Below are 24,125 nucleotides of genomic sequence, written 5' to 3'. Positions count from 1 at the left end.
ATCCCATTATAACTTCACAATAACTCTATAATGTGGGTCAGACATTCTGATGTCATTTAACATTACCTAGAAAAACAAAGGGGGAGGCAGGCATTTGAAGAGTCTAACACTATCTACTATGCCAGGAGTCCCCAACCTTTTGAGCCTGTGGGATCCTTTGGAATTCTGACACGGGACCCAACCACAAAATGGCCAACATGGGAGGCAGAGCCATGCACAAACATGCACAGGAAGCCCAAGTGCCGGGAATAAAAGGAATGAATTCTTATTCTTAATTACTGTTTTCATGACAAAAGTTATAAACAGTGGGCCAAGAGAGATAAATTTAAAATTATATACTGGGAAAGAGGAGTGAGGGAGACAATAAAGCTAACATCGTGATGGCAGCTGCTGCTGAAACAATGTTATTTTAATCTGCAAAGCCAATCAGATCTCCAGTGGCCAATCAGAAGCCCTACTTGGCAAGAGTCCTACCCGCCCCCACTCATTTTCTAAAAACACTTGGTAGGCGCCAGGGAATGTGTCAGCAGGTACCATGGTGCCCATGGGTGCCATGTTAGGGACCCCTGTACTATGACATACTGCCTTTGGAATACTTTGCAGACTTACTTTACCTGGATTGAGAGAGATTTATTTAAACAGGTACAGCAATTTCTTTACAAAGCTTGCTCTTTACACATTTTAGTCTCTAACTACACCTAAAATTTAAACCAACCAGTCAAAACTGTAGCATAGGGGTTAAATGGTTGGACTGCAAATCAGCACTCTACTGGCTCTAATCCCACTACCGCCATGAGCTCAGCAGGTGGCCCTGAGTAAGCCACTCCTCTCAGCCCCAGCAGTATTGTCAGGAAAATAACACTGATCTTGTTCACCACTGAGTGAAGCACTACCTGTCTAGAGCAGTAGAGGCACTATTATTATTTTTGAGCCATTTGTCAGATGTGCAAGACCTTCCTTGTCACTGTTCAAAGGGGAAAGATAAACTGACTGAAGGATAATTCATGCTGCTCTCAAGGGGAGGACTGCCAGCTGTCCAAGATAGCATGCTATTAAAAAATACACCATACATTTTATGAAACAAAATTCCTCTCTAGCTAGCTTCTGAATGGCATTTCACATTATATGTCATCATGACCATTCTACAGTGAACTGGCAATCTTATTTTCAATTGACAATGCTTACCAGAGCAGAAGAGCTTGCAGATAAGCAGGTCCCCACTTGTGAGCAGATTGATTTAAATAAATTTACAAAAGCGGGTTTATCAACTGACTGGAACTGGTTTCTGTGTGTGCAACAGTCCTTGCACAAGCGGAAGCGCTAAAATTATGCTTTGCTGGTTTGGATCCAGACTAAATTTTCCAATGGAAAAAATGCAGCTTTTCTGCCTCTACCAACTGGAACCCATTGAGCCCCACAAAATGTTGGCTCCTGGGGGATAGGACACCACTAAGGAATGCCATAACTGGAGTCTGCGGCAGGGAAGGGCAATCGGGACAATTCGGTCAGGATCCAATCCACTGTCTGTTAGCATAATGTGACTGTATCCCTGCTATCTTTTCTGCATGTCCAAGACACAGCACAAGGTATTTCTTCTGATAAAATTTCAAAAACAAATTAAATAAAATAATGTGAACAATCAGTTGCATATTTCATTGCTCCATAGTCACACTATGTTAATAAAAAAATTATAGTGAAGGGCTATGTGTTGCTGCAACCCTTGGACTATTGTTTGCACAAGTGGAACTGCACTAAGAACATTTTCCTTTCTGCTCCCACATCGCTGGATCCAAGCCAATGCCTCCCTTTTAGTAGGGCAGCAGGCTGCACAGGCCAGCTCAAAATCCTATATTTTGATGCCAGTTATTCTTTTGTTTTGAGTCCTTACTTTTTGAGAAAGGTCATGGAACAGATGGTTGCTACAATTTCAGATACCTCAGAAGCGACTGGTTTCCTGGAGCTCTGCCAGCATAGCTTTTGCTTTTTTGGCACAGCTTATGGTTATGACCTTTGACTGCAAACCGATAAAGTACACGGTGCTCTATTGATTTGTTTTTAAAAATACTTCTGGGGCTTTCAAAACTAGTGTTCGTAAAGTGCTGCTCTGCACCCCCTTTAGGAATAAGCATTCAACACAACATTCAGCCCAATAAGGGCTATTTTGCTGCTGTTTTCACCTTGGTTATAAAAAAAAAATCATCAGATTCCCCCCTCCCTCAATGTTTTGTAATAAACAAAAGGAAGTGGTTTATTGGACAGAAGCAGTCTCATACAATGACAATAAGAGTCCAGTAGCACCTTTAAGACTAACCAACTTTATTGTAGCATAAGCTTTCGAGAATCACTGTTCTCTTCGTCAGATGCATCTGACGAAGAGAACTGTGATTCTCGAAAGCTAATGCTACAATAAAGTTGGTTAGTCTTAAAGGTGCTACTGGACTCTTTTTGATTTTGATACTACAGACTAACACGGCTAACTCCTCTGCATCTATGACAATGACAGCGTATTTGGATATCAAATTTAACCTTGTAACAATGAAAACACTGAACTCTTTCAGTACTGTATTATATCATAAACATTATAGTAAATTACCAATGGATAAAATTAAACAATAAACATGTCCTTGAAAATATACTGGATATGTCTACAGAAAACCCAGAAATTATTATCTAATGTAGTAGATTGTCTTCCATAAAAATCTTCATTTGGCATGTTTTGAGTGAATAAAACTTTGAATTGGATCCAGCTAGCTTTTTCACTCAATCTTATCCAATTCCCCTGCATTCTTCTGCCCCATCCCACATGGCTTTTATACATGCAGGTCCTACAATCCCCGGAACAGCTGTATTTAGTGGTTAAAGGGAACTCGTCCCATTTTCAGAAGCAGAAAAGCTGGCTGATCTAACTCTTGTCTTAAAAAGCACTTAATTCCAAAAAAGAAAACAGATTTTTCAGGGCTTCCCCAAATGAATGTTTCTCCACAGGAGAAACAGAAACACTTCTTGGAAAAAAATGTCCCACCCTTATTTCCCTGGTTTTCACATCTCTACATATGTGCTATCTAGCAAAATTAAATTTTGATAAGAGGCATTTAAAAAATATTCTTAGGAATGAATACCTTGTCAGTGCAATTGGTTAAAGCAGCTATAGGTACAGTTGTGTCAGCATCCCATGATCTGCAGGTCTTATGGAAATTATATATGGTGAAGTTCAGGGCTTTTTTTCAGCTGGAACACGGTGGAACAGAGTTCCGGAACCTCTTGAAAATGGTCACATGGCTGATGGCCCCTCCCCCTGATCTCCAGACAGAGGGGAGTTTAGATTGCCCTCCACGCCGCTGTGGCGCAGAGGGCAATCTAAACTCCCCTCTATGAGGAGATCAGGGAGAGGGGCCATCAGCCATGTGACCATTTTTGCCGATGGCGATTTAAACTTTTAAAACCTCCCCCCCTTGTTCCAGCTTACCCAAAGTGATGTCATTGGCCCTGGGAGCATGCGTACACTTTGCGTGCACACATGTGGTACCAGGGGCACCACCTCCCGCCAAAAGTTGCCCCCTGTGCTGTCAATCCACTGAGTTCTACCACCTCTTTTCCCAGAAAAAAAGCCCTGGTGAAGTTCAATTCCACCTCACATGTAGCCCAACATTTCTAAATGCTCAGACACACTAAAACTGTCACAAAACACCATTACCTCCACACATACTAATATGTGTCTTATATTTGGGTGGCACACCTGCATTTCCCCCCAACTCTCTTACATATGACCAACTGTTCCAGTTTCTGTTGTATAAAGACAGCTCTTGACAAAGATATTTATTTGAAGACTGCCAAAGTAAATAATTCAAAAGCATGAGGAAAACTGTATCTGATCACCAGAATAAAATGTTACCTAGAATATATCTATTTTTTAAAAGAGGTACAAAGTAGTTGTTACCACACCTAACTAGGATATGTGAGACCCAGTTTCATATTCCCACTCCGCCATAAAGCTCACTGGGTGACCCAGGGCAAGCTGTATTCTTTCAGTCTAATCTACCTCATAGGACTGTTGTGAGGATAAAATGAGTAGGGGATAGTTACATACACTACTCTGAAATCCCTGGGTAAGATAAAAATGTATTAGACAGCACTACACACTATAAATTCCCAAGAACATCAGTGTTTCCTGGTGCTGTCATTATTCACCACTGAGGGTGAGAAGAGCTGGTAGCCACCTGACTGACTGAAGGAAAGCCTTCCTTGGCCCCGGGAACAGAAACATCTGGTGCTATCTGGCCCCGGTTCTAAGCAGCACACTTCTGGAGCTTTTCCCTCACAGCCACAACAGGAAAAAACAATAGAAACAAATTTGCCTAATTCTCCCTCCTCAAAACATTTTGTCTACAAGGCCTCCCCTACATTCAGCATCAGCTTTGAGACATCACAGAGGCTGGTGGGGGAAAAGGAAAGATGGACTTTGTACAATTCAACTCATAAGCAGTAAAAAGACTGAAATAGGTCCTATATTCCAGTCTGGGATTAAAGATGGGTTCTGCATCAGAAAAGGCGGAATCTTCATTTTGAAATTTCACTGCCAGGCATTGATGTATACTGTTTGCACATGAAACAAAACAAACACAGCTCCAGGCTAAACTGATATAATATATGCAAGAACACCTCCATTCTTAGATTGAATTTCAAACAAATCTAAAAGCAACTAAGATGAAACACAGTGTGAAACCTACATAATGCACGGAAGAGCTGCCAACTGAAGTTAAAATCAAAGAATGAACTAGGCACTCATCTGGAAATCTTACTTCATAGGCTCTGTACATAACAGAAAGCTTCCTGAATATTTTAATAATTTTAGATAGTTACATGTACTAATGCCACAGTAAAGTACTCCTAATTTATGAAGTGACTGCTCTATAGATCTTTTCAGTATTAACACAGAACAGTCTTTAAATATATACATCCTGTCTTATAAATGGCAGAAAAAGCTAACAGGATGTATAACAAGATAAAAGAGTAGGAATGAAATTTGCCCACATTCTTTCAGGTTTCATCATTTTATATTGTTAATTTCTCCAGCCTCTATACAGTAGTAACGTTTGACAACCTAAAACAAATAAGCTTTCCTACTTTACTACATGCTATATGGATGTGACAAAGATTTTAAACAATAATTTTCATTTAGCAAATACTGTATGTTGCACTCTAAAAATAGATTACCACTATTTATATTCACAAAGTTTTCTTTCTATCCTTCATGATACCATTACGTGTTTAGTTTACAGCAAGCCAATAGTGAATGCTTGGGGCAGTAAAAAAAAAAACACCAAATTTTCCCAAGATTATATCTGCCAAGTCTGCTAAGATAGGGGGATAAAGATATGAAAGCTGGAGGCGGAGGAACAGAGAAATATGTAACACACAGTATTCCAGTCAGGGGATCCTTCCCTCAGTATTTCCAATAGCTGACCTGTGATGTTACAAACACTGAAAACAACCCATTCAAAATATTTTCTCTTTTGGAATGAGTGAAATTGTTTCTAAAGCAAGGTTTTAGTCATCCAGAATGCTAAGAATTGTCATTACTGAAGTTAAAAAAAAATTCAGAAAACTTGCAATTACAGAAAAAATTAGTACAGAGGAAAGACCACTTATGGGGAAAGGTAGAACAGACCTCAGCATCACTTTATCCTCATGAAAAGTGCATGCTTCTTTACTCAAGCACTTCTTTAATCACAAGTAATTAAACGGTGGAATTCATTGCCAGTGGACACAGTGATGGGCACAAGCACAGATGGTTCATGCAGGAGAGCTCCCCTCAATGGCTACTAGCCATGGTGACTAAAAAGAAGCTCCATATACAGAGGCAGCAAACCTTTGAATGCTAGTGCTGGAAGGCAGCATCAGGAGAAGGCCTCAGCCTCTTTGACCATCCAGGGCAACTGTTTGGTCACTGTGTTCAAGAGTATGCTGGACAAGATGGACCACTGGTATGATCCAGCAGGCTTTACCTATGTTGTTATGCATAACCCCAGTCTAATAGACAAGTCCTCTAACTCCACAACTCTACTGGCTGAGGTAACTGCAACCAGAAAGAGAACTTGTAAGTGATGCTTCCCATAAGAAACACTTCACATAAGGACATATTTTGAGTATATTTGATCAAAAGTAAAGAGGCTTCTATAGCCTCTAATTTCTCTCACACTACTTTACGAAGATATATATTTTGGAAGTAGAAGTATTTTGCTAATGATATCAGCATTATATCCACTATCCCATATCTGAATGGTGTAAGAGAAACTCTGTAGTGAAGTTTCTGGTTTGAGTGATCAGGGCGTGCATACTTCTTTATGAGGCAGGAAAACCAGCACCTCCTTAACCAGTAAGGGGCCACTATTATATACAGAAAACAAGACATCTGTAAGATGTCTTCCTCCTCCACTTCCTCCAAGCTAGTATACAGCATTACCTTTGAAGGTACTTGTCAATAATAGGACTGCAAGAATTGCCTGCTGTGATTGGTTAGGACTATTCAAATATATTGCACTAATCCCAGAACAATAATTATGCTTAAACACTTGTTTTGAGTTTTGTGGCAACCAGTACTGACTATCTGGTATATCAGAACAGTTTTCTTACTCTGGCCACTAAACCTGATTTTGTTATAACAAACACTCTCTTAGGGATTCTGTAATATTTCCAGTACAAAGTGTGACTGGTCTTTGAGGGATGCCTGTCTAATCATTTAAACAAGACTTGCAAATAATGACTCAGGAAATTGCTACCCACCCCCAATTCTGCCTGCTGATATACTTCTCTTTATTATTACTTCACCCTTCCATTTTTAGAAAGATCAAAGCAGCTTATATATCTGCTGTCGCTCATACAGGTACTGGTCAGGCCCAGATGAACTTGGATTCTGTACTACAGTGACAGATGCTCCCAGATCTTTCAGTGTCTCTCTGTAGTGATGTTTTAGGGTTCCAAAATCACATACTAATGATTTATCCCCTTGTGAAAGTGGGCAAGGGGTACATTAAACAGACACTTAGCTTAGCCCAAATGAAAGTAACCATCCATTCCTAATTAATACAGGAGATTTGTTACTGAATTGAGGGTCATGCTTTCCAGATTCATGGAAAAAGTCTTTATTCAACTTTGGTCATACATGCACTAGAATAAGAACAGAAGATAAGGAATACTGCCTCATCTCTTAATATTTTATCTGTCCTTTTCCCTGAAATCTACTTGCAGAAGAATATACAGTTAAAAGTGTTTTGAAGAGACAGATTGCTAACGTCACAGCTCTGACAAAATTAATAATCATGTAGATGACTGACAAGTGCAATAAGTTTAGAGAAAGCAGATGAGATAATTTTATACCCATTATTCAAAGGCTTTGATACTTTTATAAATGAGTGACAATGTAGATGATCACCTGAGGTGAACTTGTCTGTGGAGAACAGAAAAGGTACATAGATTCTGAATCAATCTTTATTTCTAATTCTGAGCATGGGTCCTTTGTACAGAATTAAAAATATGCTGGAAGGCTACCCAGGTATACAGAGAAATTTTGTGCAAGCTTGGGGAATCCTTCAGGTTTGCAAGAAAATAAAAAAAAATAAATATCAGGAGACGGAAAAAATGTCGTGGGGATTTTAGAAACTCAGACAACTCAAGTTATGTCGGCACTTGTGCAAGCATTAAAACTCACATTTAAAAAGTAAGATCTCACGATGTTATGATGTATCTGAAGAAGGGATCTTTGACCCTTGAAAGCTTATACACTAAGGTACCCAATAGTATGATGTAAGATTTCAGCCACCACTGAAGAACTACTGAAGAAGCCTAGCAAACCACCTACAAATAGCTGAAAAGGCTTCAGAGGTGAAACTGGGGTTCGGGTGGGGGGGATGAGGATAGAGGTAGTGGCTAGTGGTGTTCAGGAGGAGAAAGAGGGTGTCAGAAGGTTTGATGGCCAGCAAGTAAATGGAATTTCCCCTCCCCTGCAAATTTCTCACAGGTATGTACTAATCCTCAATCCTTGGGCTCTTTGAAACTAAATTGTTAATTTACAAATGAAAATTCTCTGTGTGGCTTCTATGCTTTTAACTGTCAACTGGGGCTGTTTGTTGGCATAACAGGGTGAATAAAAATCAATGATTTTTTTTAAAAAAATCAAAAAAAATCAGATTTTTTTTATTTAAATCGATTTTTTTGATTTAAATTGGATTTTTTTTAAATAAAATGCTTTTTGAGGAAAATATATTACCATCCAAAGGTTATTCCATCATGAAATAAAGATTAGTTTTTAATTATGTAGAATAAGGCTGTATATGTTTAATTTTTTTGGTAAATAAATTCCATTAATCCATTCACAATGTCATGCTCTTCCAGAGGTTTTTGTAAGATTATTGGGCAGTTTCTCTGCCTACAAGATATTATCACAGATGCTTGGTTTTGCAGTTCTCAAAACTGAATTTGTGTCAGCTCAGCAGAGATCACATGCCTCTTCTTCACAGCAAAAATGTTATAACATGAACAGAGTTGAGAAAAAGACCGTAATCCTATTGTTCTACAAACCTATGAAGACAGAATCAACCCCTCCAGTGCTAAGTTTCAAGAAGTTCAGTGAATAGAAACAATATTTTTCTGATTGTTTGGAGTGGAATAGATCTGCACAAGAAGAAACTAAGTGTGAGGAGGGAGGGGCAAGCAGTACAAAATGAAAGTGAAACTTTTTGAGCACAATACTGCACAAGTCTTTGGATCTTTTGTGTGTATGACCTGAGGTTTATCACATTCTTTCCTTGGAGGAAAAAACCTATAATGGCAGCAGGCCGTAAAAGAGACCCAGTTTGGGAATACTTTAATGAAGTTCCTTTACCTATCGGTAAGGCAGGCATCTATCTACTTGCATATTAAAGTTATACCAGCAAGAATTAGTCTTTATGTAGAAAACTATGATTTAAATCAAGCCTTAATGACTAGTGATTTAAATCGTGATTAAATCGTGATTTAAATCAGTTTGATTTAAATCAAATCCACCCTGTGGCATAATAAAACAAAGGGCTACCTTTCATAACAGGAAAATCCTAATCTGGTGCTGCCTTTAAAGACAAAGCTTTATTTAGTACACAAAGTGGCTGCTTATTTGTTGAGTGGGTATACCCAATATGAGGATATTATACCTTGAAATATTTTAAAAGGCTTTTGTACAAGCTAATTTTTAATTGCATGTACTTCTTAAATTGTTGTTAGCATTAAAGCCTTTGGCATGTTTTGTGAGCACCTTTGCACTATTCAGGGGAAAGGCAGGGATATAAATATTTCAAATAAAATACATCAGTCCAATGCATCCAGTCTCACTTACATGGTCTGTTTCAAATAACTAATCAGAAATTGAAAAAGTTATAATAAAGAATTTAGAAACAAATTACTGAAGGCTAATATTCTTCATTAACAAAAATCACTCCACTCCATGTCTGAACAAGACTCCATCCTTAGCATTATCCTGTTTCCAAATGCAGCCAAATCCACATTTCAGGAAGATAACCCTCAACAGGCATTAGTTTCTTTATAAAAAATTATGTATCATCTCTTTCAAAAAAAGGCTATGGCTTTTTACAAAATATCACGGCCATGGGAATAGGAAAAATTAGAACTGGATTTTTTTCGCAAGTTTGCTCTGAGAGAAAAACAAAATTTACAACCATAGCAACCTAACGTAGTCTTTCTTACATAAATTAGCTTGGGCCCCTAGAGAACAAAACATACCATGATATCAATATTCTTACACATCATACTGTCCTCCATAAATCATTTTAAACAAATGGGTGGGACAGTCCTACATTCAAGGTAAGGACCTTGCTTTCCTAGGACAAACATGAGCACAATGCAGCTGATGCTTAACTAGTAGCAAGTCAGAACAATAGCTGTGGAAATGAGTGCAAAATGTAGCAACAACCACCAACACTCCCACAGTATCCATCCAGTTTTTACTTTTAAAGTACGTATGAATATACTTAAGAAATTGTCTTTCCCTGTTTTCCTACAATAAAAAAGATCAAATGCACAAGTTTTAAAAGTCAGCCACTTTGTAAAGCAACGTGTAAGAGCTGTAAATCAGAGAAACTGCCCTATAAAATCTCCACATATATATTCTGGGGGCCAACTTAAATTTTATGCCCTATATGGAACTGCTGAAAAGCCCTTTTCTGTATTAAAAAAAAAGCACAAAAACAGACTTTTGGCTTTAAGTTTGAGTTCTTCACTGCACTTACTGCTCAAATTTCATGCAGCGCCTGTATATATGCTGCAAAATCCAGGTAAAGCAGCAGTTACACCTGCATGCAGTTATATGCGCTTGGGGAAATACTATGAAAAGATTTTTAATGCTACAACTACTGCAGGAAGTACATGTTGAGGCCATGCTTAAATCTACTCTTAGAGTCAAATACACGTTTTAGTATTTAAATAGCAAAGAAAATACATTAAAAATGTTCAAGTATCTCTGGGAATGGTTACTCACCTCCCATTCTTAGAACTCTGCATCCCTACCACACTTTCTTCTCCTTCAACCACTATACGCATGCAGTAGGAACATAAGAAGCGAAGCCAGCATCCCCATTTAAAAAATATCAAATAAATATGCTGGGCAAGAAGGAACTTTGAAACCAATTTTGCAAATAAATACTGAGAGCAAAAACTAAGCGCCAAACTAGATGTGATAGAATCTAGTTTTAGTCATTTTAAAATACCACAGTGTGGCGCTCTTGTCCCCCATTCTCAGCGCCTTTTCAAGGGCTTAAACAGGAGGGGGGCATTTCAGCACTTGATAAGGTGCCAGGGTGGGAGTAATAAATACCAGGGTTTAAAAAATACCGAAAATGAGTGAGATGTTACATGGTAAAGTACTTGTAGTCAGATACACAGACTATTATGAGTGGGGGAGGGGAGGACAGATGGACTGAAAAATGGTCAGTGAATACATACTATAAAAGAATTTAGTGAACTGATCTCAGATACTACAAACAAGCACCCAAATAGCATATTTAAGGTTCAGCTTCCCAAAATTCAAATTTTAAGTATTTTAATAGAGAATAATTAGCCGAGGAAATCAACTGCATTAGCGATGTCTATTTCGTGTGTCTCCAAATTTTACACACTGATGTTTTTTCCTGGCACTGGTATTCAGAGGTTTATTTTTTCTGAATGTGGAGGGTACCGTTAGGACAAGACCAAGCTGTTTACTCCCTGCACAGATAAGTGAAAAAGAGTATACCGCTTTTGCCAGGAAGCTCACTGGGGCCGATCACTCTCAGCCTATCCAACCTCCAAGAGTTGTGATAAGGATAAAATGGACAAGGGATGAATCATGGACATCACCCTGAACTCCTTGGAAGAAGAACAGAACACAAATCAATACATTAATAAATATACTCCCAATAGTGAGAAAACTTCTGATGCAGAAATATGGAGTTATTATAGAGATTTGTGCAATATGAACACAGATTATTTCAAATGCAAACGAGTTACATGTTAAGTGTGAGTGGACTACAGTCAGAGTGACCTCTATGCATCACAGCATGGAAGGTATGGTTGTCATAAACTGAGAATGGGAGGAAATGGGATATGTGATTAGTTTTAAAAATATATTCCAATCCTTTTCATGCCCTTTCATTTCTTTTAACTGTTTCGCTAAGAATTATTAAAAGCGTATGAATGTTTTAACTATAGATTTCCACGCTTTAAAACATTTGCTATCAAGTTATTTACTTCAATCATATTCTGCCTTTCTCCCCAGTGAGGACCCAAAGCAGCTTACATCGCTCTCCTCTCCCCCATTTTATCCCAGCAAGTTTCCATGACTGAGTGGGGATTCAAACCTGGGACACCCAGATCCTAGTCTGACATTCTAAACACCATACAAACATGAAATATTCAACCATAACTGTTTATGTCATTTTTTCCCTATTCAAATGAAGACTGCTTTTTCCAGCTAGTCCAAAAGAGTATGGCCACAGGCAGAAACAGAGACACCAACAGCTCAATATCTATATTGAAAAATAAATGTGGGGCTGCCTTCTCCCAGCATTCTTCTCCTTGCTTACAAAGGAAGAGTGCTGCACAAGGTAAAGCTACATGGGAGCAGCGGAGGGGGATGAAACAAAATATAAAAACCCTTCTTTCTTTGAAGGCATAACTGATCCAAGCTAATTTCTCAAGACAATTTCAACACTTGCACCTTATGGACCAACAAGATTTTCAGAGTATAAGCTTATAAGAATCAGAGCTCCCTTCTTCAGACACCAAATTATCTGAAGAAGGGAGCACGGACTCTCAAAAGCTCATACCTCGAAAATCTTGTTGGTCTCTAAGGTACTACTGGACTCAAATTGTTCTTCTGCAGACCAATAAGACTATCCACCCCAAATTAACTAGCAGTCTCCCTTTGCCTTCCTACTAAGCTCATACAGAAATGAAGAAATTTCTCTCTCAAAAAAAGAAAGAATTCAGAATACATGAAGTAGGAGTATTGGAAATGTTAACACAATAATTTGTGCATGCGGAAAAAATGTAACTAGCACTTAGTATGAGATGAAAGTGTTTACGTTGAACGATTAGATTAATTTCATTATCACCAAGCTATTTATTATCATAGGGTTTCCATAATCATAAGCAAAGTGACAGCATGTAACACACCTACACAAACACATAAATACACATCCTTCTGGATTTATACATTTGTTATAACTACATACAATGTATCTGTTAAGTACAGAGATGCTGTTCAAGTAGATGAGAAGAACGAACAAGCTGCTTTAAGGGACTTTTCAGCCTATCAACAAAAGAGATGAGGGTGAACGAGAACTGTGATGGGTTAGAGGGCAAGGGGAAAAGAGAACACAGGCAAATGGCTACAGAAAGAGCTTAGTCTTTTGATATCACTATTAAAGGAAGACTTTGTCACACCCTCATTTTTTCTCCTTATGTTTTTCCTATTTAAGTTGAGATTGTACTAAGAGAATTACCCATCTCTATCAATTTATATGCAAAGCAGTTACCAATATTGGGCCATTCAACTATGACTTTAAGCAATTACCACATCACAAAATATCAGATTTTAAACAGAATATTTTTGTAGATTAAGATCCTATGGAAAACTTCCATCAAAACCAACATTTTCTGCACCTTTGAACTCTATTTTAGAAGCAGCAATTCTGTTGTCTAAAAGTTCCCCAAACATTACTGCTACCACTAACCCTAGATTCCCCAACTTTGATGAACTCAGACCCTCTCTTCCATTGTTTACACACTACAGAGTTTTAAAAATCACTTCAACACTCGGTTGAAAAGCAATAGGAAGCCTAGCTTTCTAGATGCATTTTAATAAAACAACCCCCTCTCAAACCTAAAATGATAGTTTTAGATCATGACACCTCAAGCACTACAGAATAAATAAATGAGGCAACTTTACAATTTACAAACTGATGAACACTTTAAGGGGAGCACAATGCTAGATTACCAATGAGATTCTAGTTGGAAGCCAGTTTCCTCAGTCATGTTGTATTCATAATGTACAGGTTGAACTATGCTCCTCCAAAATGCAGTACCACCTGGTAGATCCAGTGAATTTAGGATGTGTTTAGCAATGCCAAAATAAGTCTTGATATTCTAGTATTTTTAAAAAGAGTTAAGAAATAATTGACCTACTTTTAATATGTCAATCTTAAGGATGCTCTACCTTCCGATATACCATATCACTGATTATGACAGAGTGCATACTGTGCAAAGTTCATTTAAGATATAATACACTTTGATTATATGAGACTCAAATAATTTAAATTCAATATATAATGAAAATAATTCATTTTTATATTACTTCAGTAATAGTAATTGTGCATATATTTTCTATGATCAAAACTGCTTACTTTAGGAATGTAATTTGAAAATTTGGAAATATAACTGTCAAAAACATAATAAAGCTCAATAGATAGGCAGAAAACCTCATCATATATGATACTGTATGTAAAGTAAAAGAATGCACTGTCTAGGTATTAGTGTCTAAACACCATGTAGATGTAGAGCCAAAACAGACATGACGAGATACTAGAGTTTCAACTCGTGTTTCCTTACTTCAAGGTTTGTCGGGAAGTGTAGGCGTCCTTGCAGCTTAAAGTTTAACATTTACAGAGCAGCAGGGAGGGAAGTGCAGGTGTGGGGCGCCTTTCCTACATAGCCCGTTCGCACGGAGCATCGCTACAACCCCCTCCTGCTCAGCCCTCGCAGAGTGACGCCGGGCTGTGTGGCTTCAGGCGGGGGCCAGACAAGCAAGGGTAGAGAGATGCAGCAATGTTTTGGGCATCTTTCCTCCCGCTCTCCCGGCGCAGCCTGGTGTCGCTCTGCAGGGGCCAGGCCGGGTGGTGGGGGGGGGAGATGAAGCGACGCTCCATGCGAGCAGGCTATGTAGCTCCGGGCAGCGCGAGCGGGGGAAGGGGAAATGCAACAATGCACCTGGAGAGTGGGAGGAAAGGCGCCCCACGCCTGCACTTCCCTCCCTGCCGCTCTGTAAATGTTAATCTTTAAGCTGCAAGGACGCCTACACTTCCCAACAAACCTTGAGGTAAGGAAACACGAGTTGAACTCTAGTATCTTGTTACGTCTGTTTCAGCTCGTAGAGGCTTGGTATCTTTCAAAAAGGAATGAAAAATCCTGCATCTTTCTTGTACTGTCTCCTAATATCAATATCCTGTAATAGATGTCTTATGCATTCAATGCAGATTTATCCAGAATGTCTCACTTGTCCAACAGAAAAACTGGCTGGTCTGCATGAATATTTTCCACAGAAATGTTGAACAACTTGGCAGATCTGAACCCTGGAAGTTCCTCTGGACTCAGGTCTCAGTTGAATAAGCCGGTTGTCACAGAGGCCAGGAGAGCCTTTCATCAGCTTTAGCTGTTGAGACAGCTGTGGCCTTTACTGGGTGAAAAGATCTTGCCACTGTGATGCGTGCCCTGTTAGCATCTAGATTAGACTACTGCAAAGTGTTCTACATGGAACTACCATCGAAGAGTATCCAGAAACTACAACTGGTACAGAATGCTGGGACAAGAACGCTGACTCGAGTAAGTCATATGTAGCATATCGTCCTAGTCTTGTTCTATCTACACTGGCTTTCAGCCTGATTCCAGGCCCAATTCAAAGTGCTGGCATTAACCTTTAAAGCCCAATACAGCTTGGGACCAGCATTCTTAAGGACTGCCCACTCCCCTATCTTTCTCATCTTTATGGTTATCTTTGGAGGTCTTGCTTCAGATGTACCCATCATTAGATGAGTGACAACCTGTGAAAGGGCCTTCTTAGATGTAGTATTAAAACTGAGGCATTCCCTCCCCAGGAAGATTTGTCTGTCTCCCCTCTATCGTTTTGTTTCATATAGTGTTCCCTTACTAACCCTCCTTCCTGTATTTTTTAAAGTTGATTTTTAATGCCTTTTTAACTACTCATGACCTTGAGGGATATAACAGTAGAGCAGCGTAGTGAGTAGACTGTCAGGCTAGGATCGGGGCCGTGGAAGCTTGTTAGATATGACTTTGGGCCAGTCACATGCATTCAGCCTAACCAACCGCACAGGGCTGTGGTGAGGATAAAATTGGGAAGAGGAGGAGAATGTAAGAAGCTTTCAGTCCCCACTGGGGAGCATGGCGAGATATAAATAATATAAATATGTTAATTGTTGGAAAGGCAGGATAAAAACGTTCTTTTAAAAATGCCAGTGTGTTGTCATGCTGGTGTCTTCTTACATACAAGGGGAGAGAGAGGAGCACAGCACATTTCTGGGCAGGTACCAGACACTCCAACCACAGCTACTCAAGGCAAACACTCGTGACTCCTTTTGATCTTCAGCATCGGAGTTGCACGGTACAACCCAAACAAAAAGTGCAGAGTCCAATACAACTGCCTACAAGGAATGAGTACTTAGGGCCTAATTTATTTATTTTATTAACACCATATATAGTCCATCTTTCTCAATAAGACTCAAGACAGATTACAGTGTGAGTTAGTACAGTCAATTTCAAGGATATTTTAATAAACAATGTAATGGGTATATAATTGCAAATTTGCAAAAGATTTAAACAAGCAGAAATACAATACACAAGAGTTGAAGAAACGCTGAAAAGAGCATTAGCAGTTCTAAGACTGAAATATTAAACAAAATATAATTACTCAGTAGGATCATAGTTAAAGCAACAGATAGCACATAGCAGCACGTAGTGGTAAATTCTATGGTCCCTATCTCATTACTGATGCATCTCTCTGAGACCACTTCCTTACAGCACAGCCCTCCTATCTGAGTAAAAAGCCCTTTTGAATAATTCAGTTTTGCACTGCTTGCAGAAAGCCAGGAGAGTGGGAGCTTTCCTGACCTCTTCAGGTAGGTCATTCCATAAGGTGGGTGCTACCACAGAGGATGCACATGTATGGGAAGCTGCTGATTTTGCCCGTGTTCAAAGTGGCACCTGCAGAAGGCCACATTCAGATGAGTGAAGCTGCTATGGTGGAACAGGGGGGGGGGAGGCAATTCCGTAGACATGCCAGGTCAAGGCCACTCTCTATCCCAACAGATGAATCCCTCTATATGAGAACCTCCAAGGGCAGGGGAGAACCTTAGGAGCTGGTAGAGCTCATTGGCTATGCCACACTCTCAAATCCATATGTCAAATCAAGTGGAGAGTACTTTAGCCTACTGGCTGTCAATTGCTAATGCAGAACATTTCTCATTACTTTCCTGGTGTTTCTCGTTCTTTCCAGCCAGTCCTCCAACAGGCATAAAGCCCTAACTACCTACTAAGCCTACATGATCAACAGCTACAAGGACCAATATGCATCTAGATGGTCTGCTGTGGCACTACCAACTCTCTTCTTCTACTTGGCTTTTGCACCACACCAAGCTGCTTAACAGACAACAGTTTGATCAGTACAGTTGTAGCTGTCACGAACATGAACTGATAGAGAAAGCTTTGTGGTCTGCCAATGCAGTTTTCAAAGATGCAGGATCTTTGCTAGACTAAGACAGCTGGTAATCTCATTCATCTGATTTGCCTTCAGAACTCTGTTCCTGGTGCTGTTCAAAACAACTTTTGCATCGCTTCTCAGCTAACTCTGAATTTGACAAACAGGGATCTGTTCCCACACGCCTCTTTATTTTTAATCACGTTTTTCTGCCATAAAACTAGAACTTGGAGGCACCCAATGAAGTTGATGGGTAATAATAGATTCAGGACAGACAAAAGGAAACAGTTCTTTACCCAACAAGTAATTAAACTGAGGAATTCACTGCCAGTGGATATAGTGATGGCCAGAAGTACAGATGGCTTTAAAAGGGGATTAGATAGATTCATGAGAGATAAATCCATCAATACTAGTCATGTCTCCTGAAAGGCAGTCCCACATTCAGAGGCAGCAAGCTTCTGAATCCCAGTGCTAGGAGGCAACATCATGGGAAGGATTTGGCACCAATGACCTATTTTTTATCCCTCCAGTGCAACTGGTTTTTCTCTGTTTAGCAGGGCGTGGGACTAGATAGACCACTGATCCAGCAGAGATCTTATGTTCTTAGATAAGCATCATATTGGGAGGGGGCCAAGAGTGCCCTCCAGTGTCTGGGAGGTGCAGACTCCTCTGGGATCACAATCCCCTTGATCACTGCTGGTTTGTGATAAACCACACAGATTACCTAATGGGAAGGGGAAACAAAGAACAAAGGTTGCTGGGATGAGTGGCAACAATAATTAACCACAGCAGAGGAATAACTACCTGAGAAGGTGGCTATATTGAATGTCTTCAGTCTGTGATAGTCAACCAGAATGAGCAATCCATCCCCAGTCATTAGATCTGATGGTACAAAATATCAGCTATGCCTAGAACTCCTCCCAGGGCTATCAGGTAGCCAGTGCCATGAAGGTCTTGAACCAGGACCTTCAGCATGCTAAGCCTGTACTATTCCAAAAGCCTGGGCCTTTTCCTGCCGTCTTTACAGCCCAGATGTACATAGTTGTTTTGATCACAGAATCAATGGATTATTTCTAATTTCCCTTGATGTGTCTTATGCCTGTATGTCCAGGTGTAGATACAAGAATGCTCTGCAATGTGTTTTTAGTTCCTGCCTCCTCCTTCTGCTGATCACTGTAACAACAACAACATTCAATTTATATACCGCCGGTCAGGACAACTTAATGCCCACTCAGAGTGGTTTACAAAGTATGTTATTATTATCCCCACAACAAAACACCCTGTGAGGTGGGTGGGGCTGAGAGAGCTCCAGAGAGCTGTGACTAGCCCAAGGTCACCCAGCTGGCTTCAAATGGAGGAGTGGGGAATCAAACCCGGCTCTCCAGATTAGAGTCCTGCGCTCTTAGCCACTACACCAAACTGGGTCTCAGTACTCCAAAGGCAGGTTCCCCATCACCTTTTGAATCCCCTCCCATTTTTTACATGTGCTTCTCTCACTGACCTGTTGGGGGAGGGAGAGAGGAATACCTTGTGTAAATGTTCAGCTATGCATCCTCTGTTGCTGCTATTGTCATATGGGGACAATACAGTCAGAGTGGCCATGGTTCCTTCCTTGTGGATCTGCCAATCAAAGGGAATGTGCAGGCGAGGAATCAAACTCAAATCTGCAAAGCTTCCAAGAATGTGGTAGTTACAGTTCTCCTACTAAGCATATCATGGTCTTCCAGAGAGTGGACAGAGCTGTGATTCCTGTGGTACTTCTCTTGTAATCTGTGGGTAGGTGGGAGCAGGAATGGCATGTACTGCTTGACATGTATGGACATGTATTGCTTGTCTGCTTCCATGTGGACATCATTGGCAAGTTACTCCTTGATTAGGTGGTGTAGGCAGTGTTGCTATGGACCCTGATTAAAATTGCTGTGCTTTTTTCTCCATGAGGTTGGGGGGGCATTTTTTCCTCTGAAAGTATAGAGTATGTCAGCTAGCTAGAATGGTACCACAACAGCACTGTGCTGGCATTTGGTGCTTAGGAATGACATGCCTATCTCCTAACCATGGAAAGAATTTTTTTTTAAACCTCCTCCATTTCTTTAATATGGTGTGAAGGGCCCTAGAATATAATCCCTCTAAACGCTTGGTCTAGTTTTACAAGACAAGCTACTAGGATAATGTTTCCCTAATATTTTAATTTGTTTCATGTATACCCTGTCTCTTCCCAATGGAGACCCCAAGTGGCTTACATTGTTCTTTCCTTCATCCCATCCTTACAACAACTGTGAGTGGTAGGTTAGGCTGAGAGTACATAACAGACCAAGGTCACCCAGCAAGCTTCTAATGCTAGTTCAAGAATCCAACCACTACACATTTTTAACATCCTATAACAGAAGCAACATTTTAAAATGCTATGAAAATACAAAATTGACATACAGCAAGTTGAAAGGTATTTTCTCCTTGATTTTTTTTAGTCTGACTTTCCAGACCACATGAATTGCTAGGCATACCCTGGCTTAAATAATTCAATATGATTGCTCACAGTTTTAAAATTATACGTTCGATACAGAGCAACCACTGCAAAAGCTTATTTGCATTTAAGAGGTTACTGTAAAATAGCAAAATATGCATAATTTGATTCTGACCACATTTAGCATAAGAGAAATCTATCTCCCTGAAACATCCTCAAGATGTCACCTTTGAGATGCTGAAATATTCAACCAACTGAATAACCTTTACATATACAGGTACTCTGATCTATTAAGGGAATCTCTATCACCATGCATAGCCAGTTCACATGTACACTGGCATGAATATGTACACTGAGATGCTCACTGAACTGGAGGGATGTTTCTTTTGAACCCACAATCACCAGTTCATAATGGGTAGCCTAAAACTAATGCTGAAATTATCAGTAAAAAGGGGAAAGTATGGTTTAAAAATGGCAGCACTTTTTACTTTTACTTAAAAGAAAGATGATTATAATATTTCTTATTTAACTCTGCGAATATCAGCCAATCGATCACCTGGTTACCTTACACCTTTTCTTACCTGAAATGAACGCTGCAAATTTTAAAAGCTTTTTTTTTTTAAAGAGCTTACATTTCTCTTCAAAAGTGTGCTGGTAACAATGTATACTTATACAACATACAGAAGTATGTTTCTCCTGTTGACTGAAAAACTACAAATATTTTAAGCCTGGTATAAAAGATTAATAAATTCTTTATCATATGAGAACTGAAGACATTTTAAAAATTACTAATCTCAGTGTTTTTATAAGATCTACAAAATGAATTTTTCCTATTTTAATATTTAAAGTAACATCAGAGTAGTTAAATTAATATTGCCAAATGCTAGAAACAAGTTCCTTCTATTCCTGTTTCATAGGGGAGATCCATGTATCTTAGCTTCTGCTTAAAAGAAGAGCAAGCAATTTCTCTTCCACAGCTAGCCAAGTCAAAAATAATTTACAAGCCTAGGAACACCATTACTCACATGAAACAAAAATAGGTATGCTTATCCTAAAATACTAGAATTGTTGCAATCAATCCTGTAAATTTGAAGTCATCTTAAGAGATTCAGAGTCATGAAATTATATACTATATGGACTTTGCAGCAAATTATTTCTGTTTATTTCAAGCAAATAAATCGATGACTGAGGTTGTTCAATAGCATAATAATGTACATGAAAACTTAAGTACTCAATGAGAGCATACAGAAATGGTACTTTGTACTCAGTTGCTCCCTTTATGTATAACTTATTTCAACGGAACTATAAATAATTTACAGGACTGTAAGATCTACAGTTTCTCTCCTGTTGGCAAAGCAAGGAATACTATATTGTATAAATGGGACTGCACACGTAAAATATTTTAGTTACTTTAGAGCAGAAATAACTTTTATAAAATCGTATTTCCTTAGAAATTAATGTTGCATTTCAGGAATGTATCTGAACTCTAAAAATGCTAGCTGTTATCTCACAAAGGCAATGTCTAAAATAAAAGGCATACATATTCTAGATCTTTAAATGGGGTTAAATATGCTATATAATCTTCCTGCACTACTGAATCAGAATAATGCACCTGACATTTAATATTACTATTGTCTGCATCATTTATTTTATAATGGTCCTATGAAGAACCATAAAAACATTCTCAGAGCCCTTCTTATATTACAATGAATGCATATAAACCTGAAGCACTTACAACATTGCTTCCACAGAAATATGCCAAAATGTTTTTGGGATAAGAAAGGGAAAACTCAGGAAAATCCATACATGTGTGAAATTAAGAAGAGCTACAGCTTCAGCATAAAAGATACTGTTAGATGCAACAAGTGCTGACCCATAACAAAATACCAATAAATTGCACTGGAATAAGAAGCTGAGAATCTCTTTGAAAGACATTTCTGCAAATGTTTAATCCTGTTATTATTCTTCTGTTGCAGCAAGGTCGACTTATAATATATCCAACAACACTGTGAGATACAGTGTGAAATAATGTGAACTGTGTTCCTTTCACTTCCCTTGAAGTGAATATCTATCAGAATAGCTATAATTTGCCTGTTTTCCACAAGCCACAAAAAATTATCAAAAACCCTTTGTTCCCACTGATCAGTTATGATAGTTTCCTGAGCCAGTGTTTATTGGTAAAACATTAGCCAATCGCTAAGTCTGGATTATTGGAAACTCAAGGCAACATTTAGTTGTACCACAGTTTTTAAAATAGCATCAGACAAAGGTCATAAACCTGGACATGTTTAAAAGTCCAACTGAAATCAGGGGGAAGAAACACGTTCTGCAGAAATATATTTAGGACCAGACTGCAGGTCTTCTATTACAGGGTCTGCAGCCTCTCTCAATAAGTTCTTCTCAAGCATGCACTGGCTGTAATATCTTGGTCACCACTCCACAGCACAAAATTACTGACAGCAATTCAAACAAATGTATAAATTCAAAGTAGGATGTTTAAAAATGGAACTAAGATTTTCATAGCTTCAGATAAATAGCAAAGGCACTTCAATCATCTGATTATTAAACATGTTCCTTTTCTTTTAACAGCTATACTTGAAACTTGTGGTTTCCAAGCATAAGAACTCTGCAGACCTACAGTAAATTTAACCGGATGGTGTACCAACTGCTAAAATACAAGTAGGCGGACAACATACTGCAATTTATTTTGACTCTTTTTTCAAACAAGACATATCTATAGCTACTGTCCTTTCAGGGGACCTACATAAAGCAGTTCTGCATTTTCAAACTGCAATAAGGCAGAGTAAGGCTCGGGGACAAACTCATACACCCTTTCAGTGCAATCCTATGGTGATAGTTTCAGGTGGGTAACCTTGTTGGTCTGTAGTAGAGCAAGATGTGTGTCCAGTAGCACCTTCAATACCCTGGAATTTTAGTTGGTCTTTAAGGTGTTACTGTACCCAAATCTTGCTACCCTATGGCAAGTTTAAGCCCCCTGGAGTCCTACTGGGGTAACTCTCCATAGGATTGCACTGTTGGTTTATTAAGTACCGAGTACAGATAAGTAAACCAAAGTGACTATTCAAGGGGAATCGATTCAAGGGGACAGATCAGACTGCTAAACTGTTAATTTCAAACCCCCAGTACTTGGGAACCGGACCCAACTCTGGGTCCTACCCACAGCCAAAAGAACTGCTTTGAAGAATCAGGGGCTTGCGCCACAGAGCAACTGAATGGCTGATGCATCCGGTCTCGGGTCCTCCTCCTCTTCCTCCTGTACCACCCGTCGGATAAATTTAAACTTCAAAGCCCTTTTTTTGCAGCCGCTGAGCAGCCAACGAAGTAGCTTTCGGTCCCATGAAACACACACACTTCGCTCCGAGCAAAGAGACCAAACCGGCGGAGAGCGAAGGGGGCGGGGAGGGGAGAAAGACAACGAGGCAGAGGTGCAGGGCGCCGGGGCCAAAACAATGCTAAGAAGCGGCGCCCTGACCTGCGCCCAAGAGAGACTCCTGGAAGCCTTCCTGCTGACAGCCCCCGGCGCCTTCGGGCTCCAGCCGGGCAGGTTCAGCACAAGACCGAGGACCCCCCCTCAACACCCCCCGCCCCGCACTACCTGCCCGGAGAAGCGGGCGGCCCCGGGCGCCTCCCCTCCCCGCTCCCTCCGACAGGCCTCGGGAGGTCTCAAGTGTCACCCCGGCCGTCCCCCGAGCCCCGTCTGGCTCACCCTGGCGCCGAGTGGGGCGGCGGAGGCGGCTCCATGGTCCTCTCGGCCCCGGCCGCTTGGCTCCCGGCGTCCAGCGGCGGCTGCTCGTGGAAGCTGCGGCTGGGGGACGACGCGGGGCTGCCGGGGGTGGAGCGCGCGGGCTGGGCAGCCGAGAAGGAGGCGCCGCCCGCCGTGGCGCCCCCGGCTGCTGAGAGGCAGAGGGGCAGCTCCGGGCAGTCGGCGGACTCCGGCAGCCCGTCCAGCTCCACGCTCCGCACTTTGCGCAGCTGCTTCCGCCTCCAGTCCGAGCGCGGCTCTCTGCCGCCGCCGCCGCCGCCCGAGTCTCTCGTCAGGAGCCCTCCGACCACGCCGCTCCTCACCAGCTTCGGGCTCCGGGCGGGCGCCAGGGAAAAGGAGGCGGCGGCGGCGGCTTCGGCACCCGGCGATAATCCCGCCGAAGGGATGCGATCCGCCGCCGCCGCAGCGGAGCCTCCTGCCGCCGCCATTTTCTCTGGCGGGTCACATCACATCCCACACTCCGTCAGCCAGGCAGCCAGCCGCATACCGGCTCTGAGGAGAGAGAATCCCCCGGGCGTACGCCTCCACGCAAGCGGCGCCAGCTACGCAAGATGCGTAGCGGGAAGGGGGTCGGACCGCGGGGCGGGCCCAGGTTGAAGGAGGGAGGGAAGCGCGCAGAAAGGAAAGGAGGCGGCAGCGATAGGTAACCTGAGGGGGGCGGAGGGCGCGCTCGGGGCTCCCTCAGCGCCTCCCCCGGTCGGCCAGGTGCCTCGGCGGCGGCCTCCGCCTCAAAAGTACGCGCGGCTCCCTGCTGCTTTCCCGCGGCCCGACCGGCTCGGCCAGGAACAAACCAAACAGTCAGGGGAGTGGGAGGTTACCGTCCCGTTTCGAAATCTTTTAGAGGCAAAGTCAACATCGCAAAGAAAGAA

At 40.9% G+C, this 24,125-nt stretch overlaps 1 protein-coding gene across 1 annotated transcript in view; it reads right to left on the bottom strand.

The window, feature by feature from the left end:
* The window catches only part of MAP3K1 (mitogen-activated protein kinase kinase kinase 1), a 68,312-nt gene extending 44,462 nt beyond the window's left edge, over window positions 1-23,850 (bottom strand). Inside the window, exon 1 of the mRNA XM_054986287.1 lies at window positions 23,200-23,850. Coding sequence (XP_054842262.1) covers window positions 23,200-23,684 — 485 coding nt within the window. The 5' untranslated portion in view covers window positions 23,685-23,850. The remainder of the gene's footprint in view (window positions 1-23,199) is intronic.
* Between the last annotated feature and the right edge of the window lie 275 nt (window positions 23,851-24,125).

This window comes from Eublepharis macularius, chromosome 8 (genome assembly GCF_028583425.1).
Source record: "Eublepharis macularius isolate TG4126 chromosome 8, MPM_Emac_v1.0, whole genome shotgun sequence".
NCBI lineage: Eukaryota > Metazoa > Chordata > Lepidosauria > Squamata > Eublepharidae > Eublepharis > Eublepharis macularius.
This window is presented reverse-complemented; position numbering and strand designations above follow the sequence as displayed.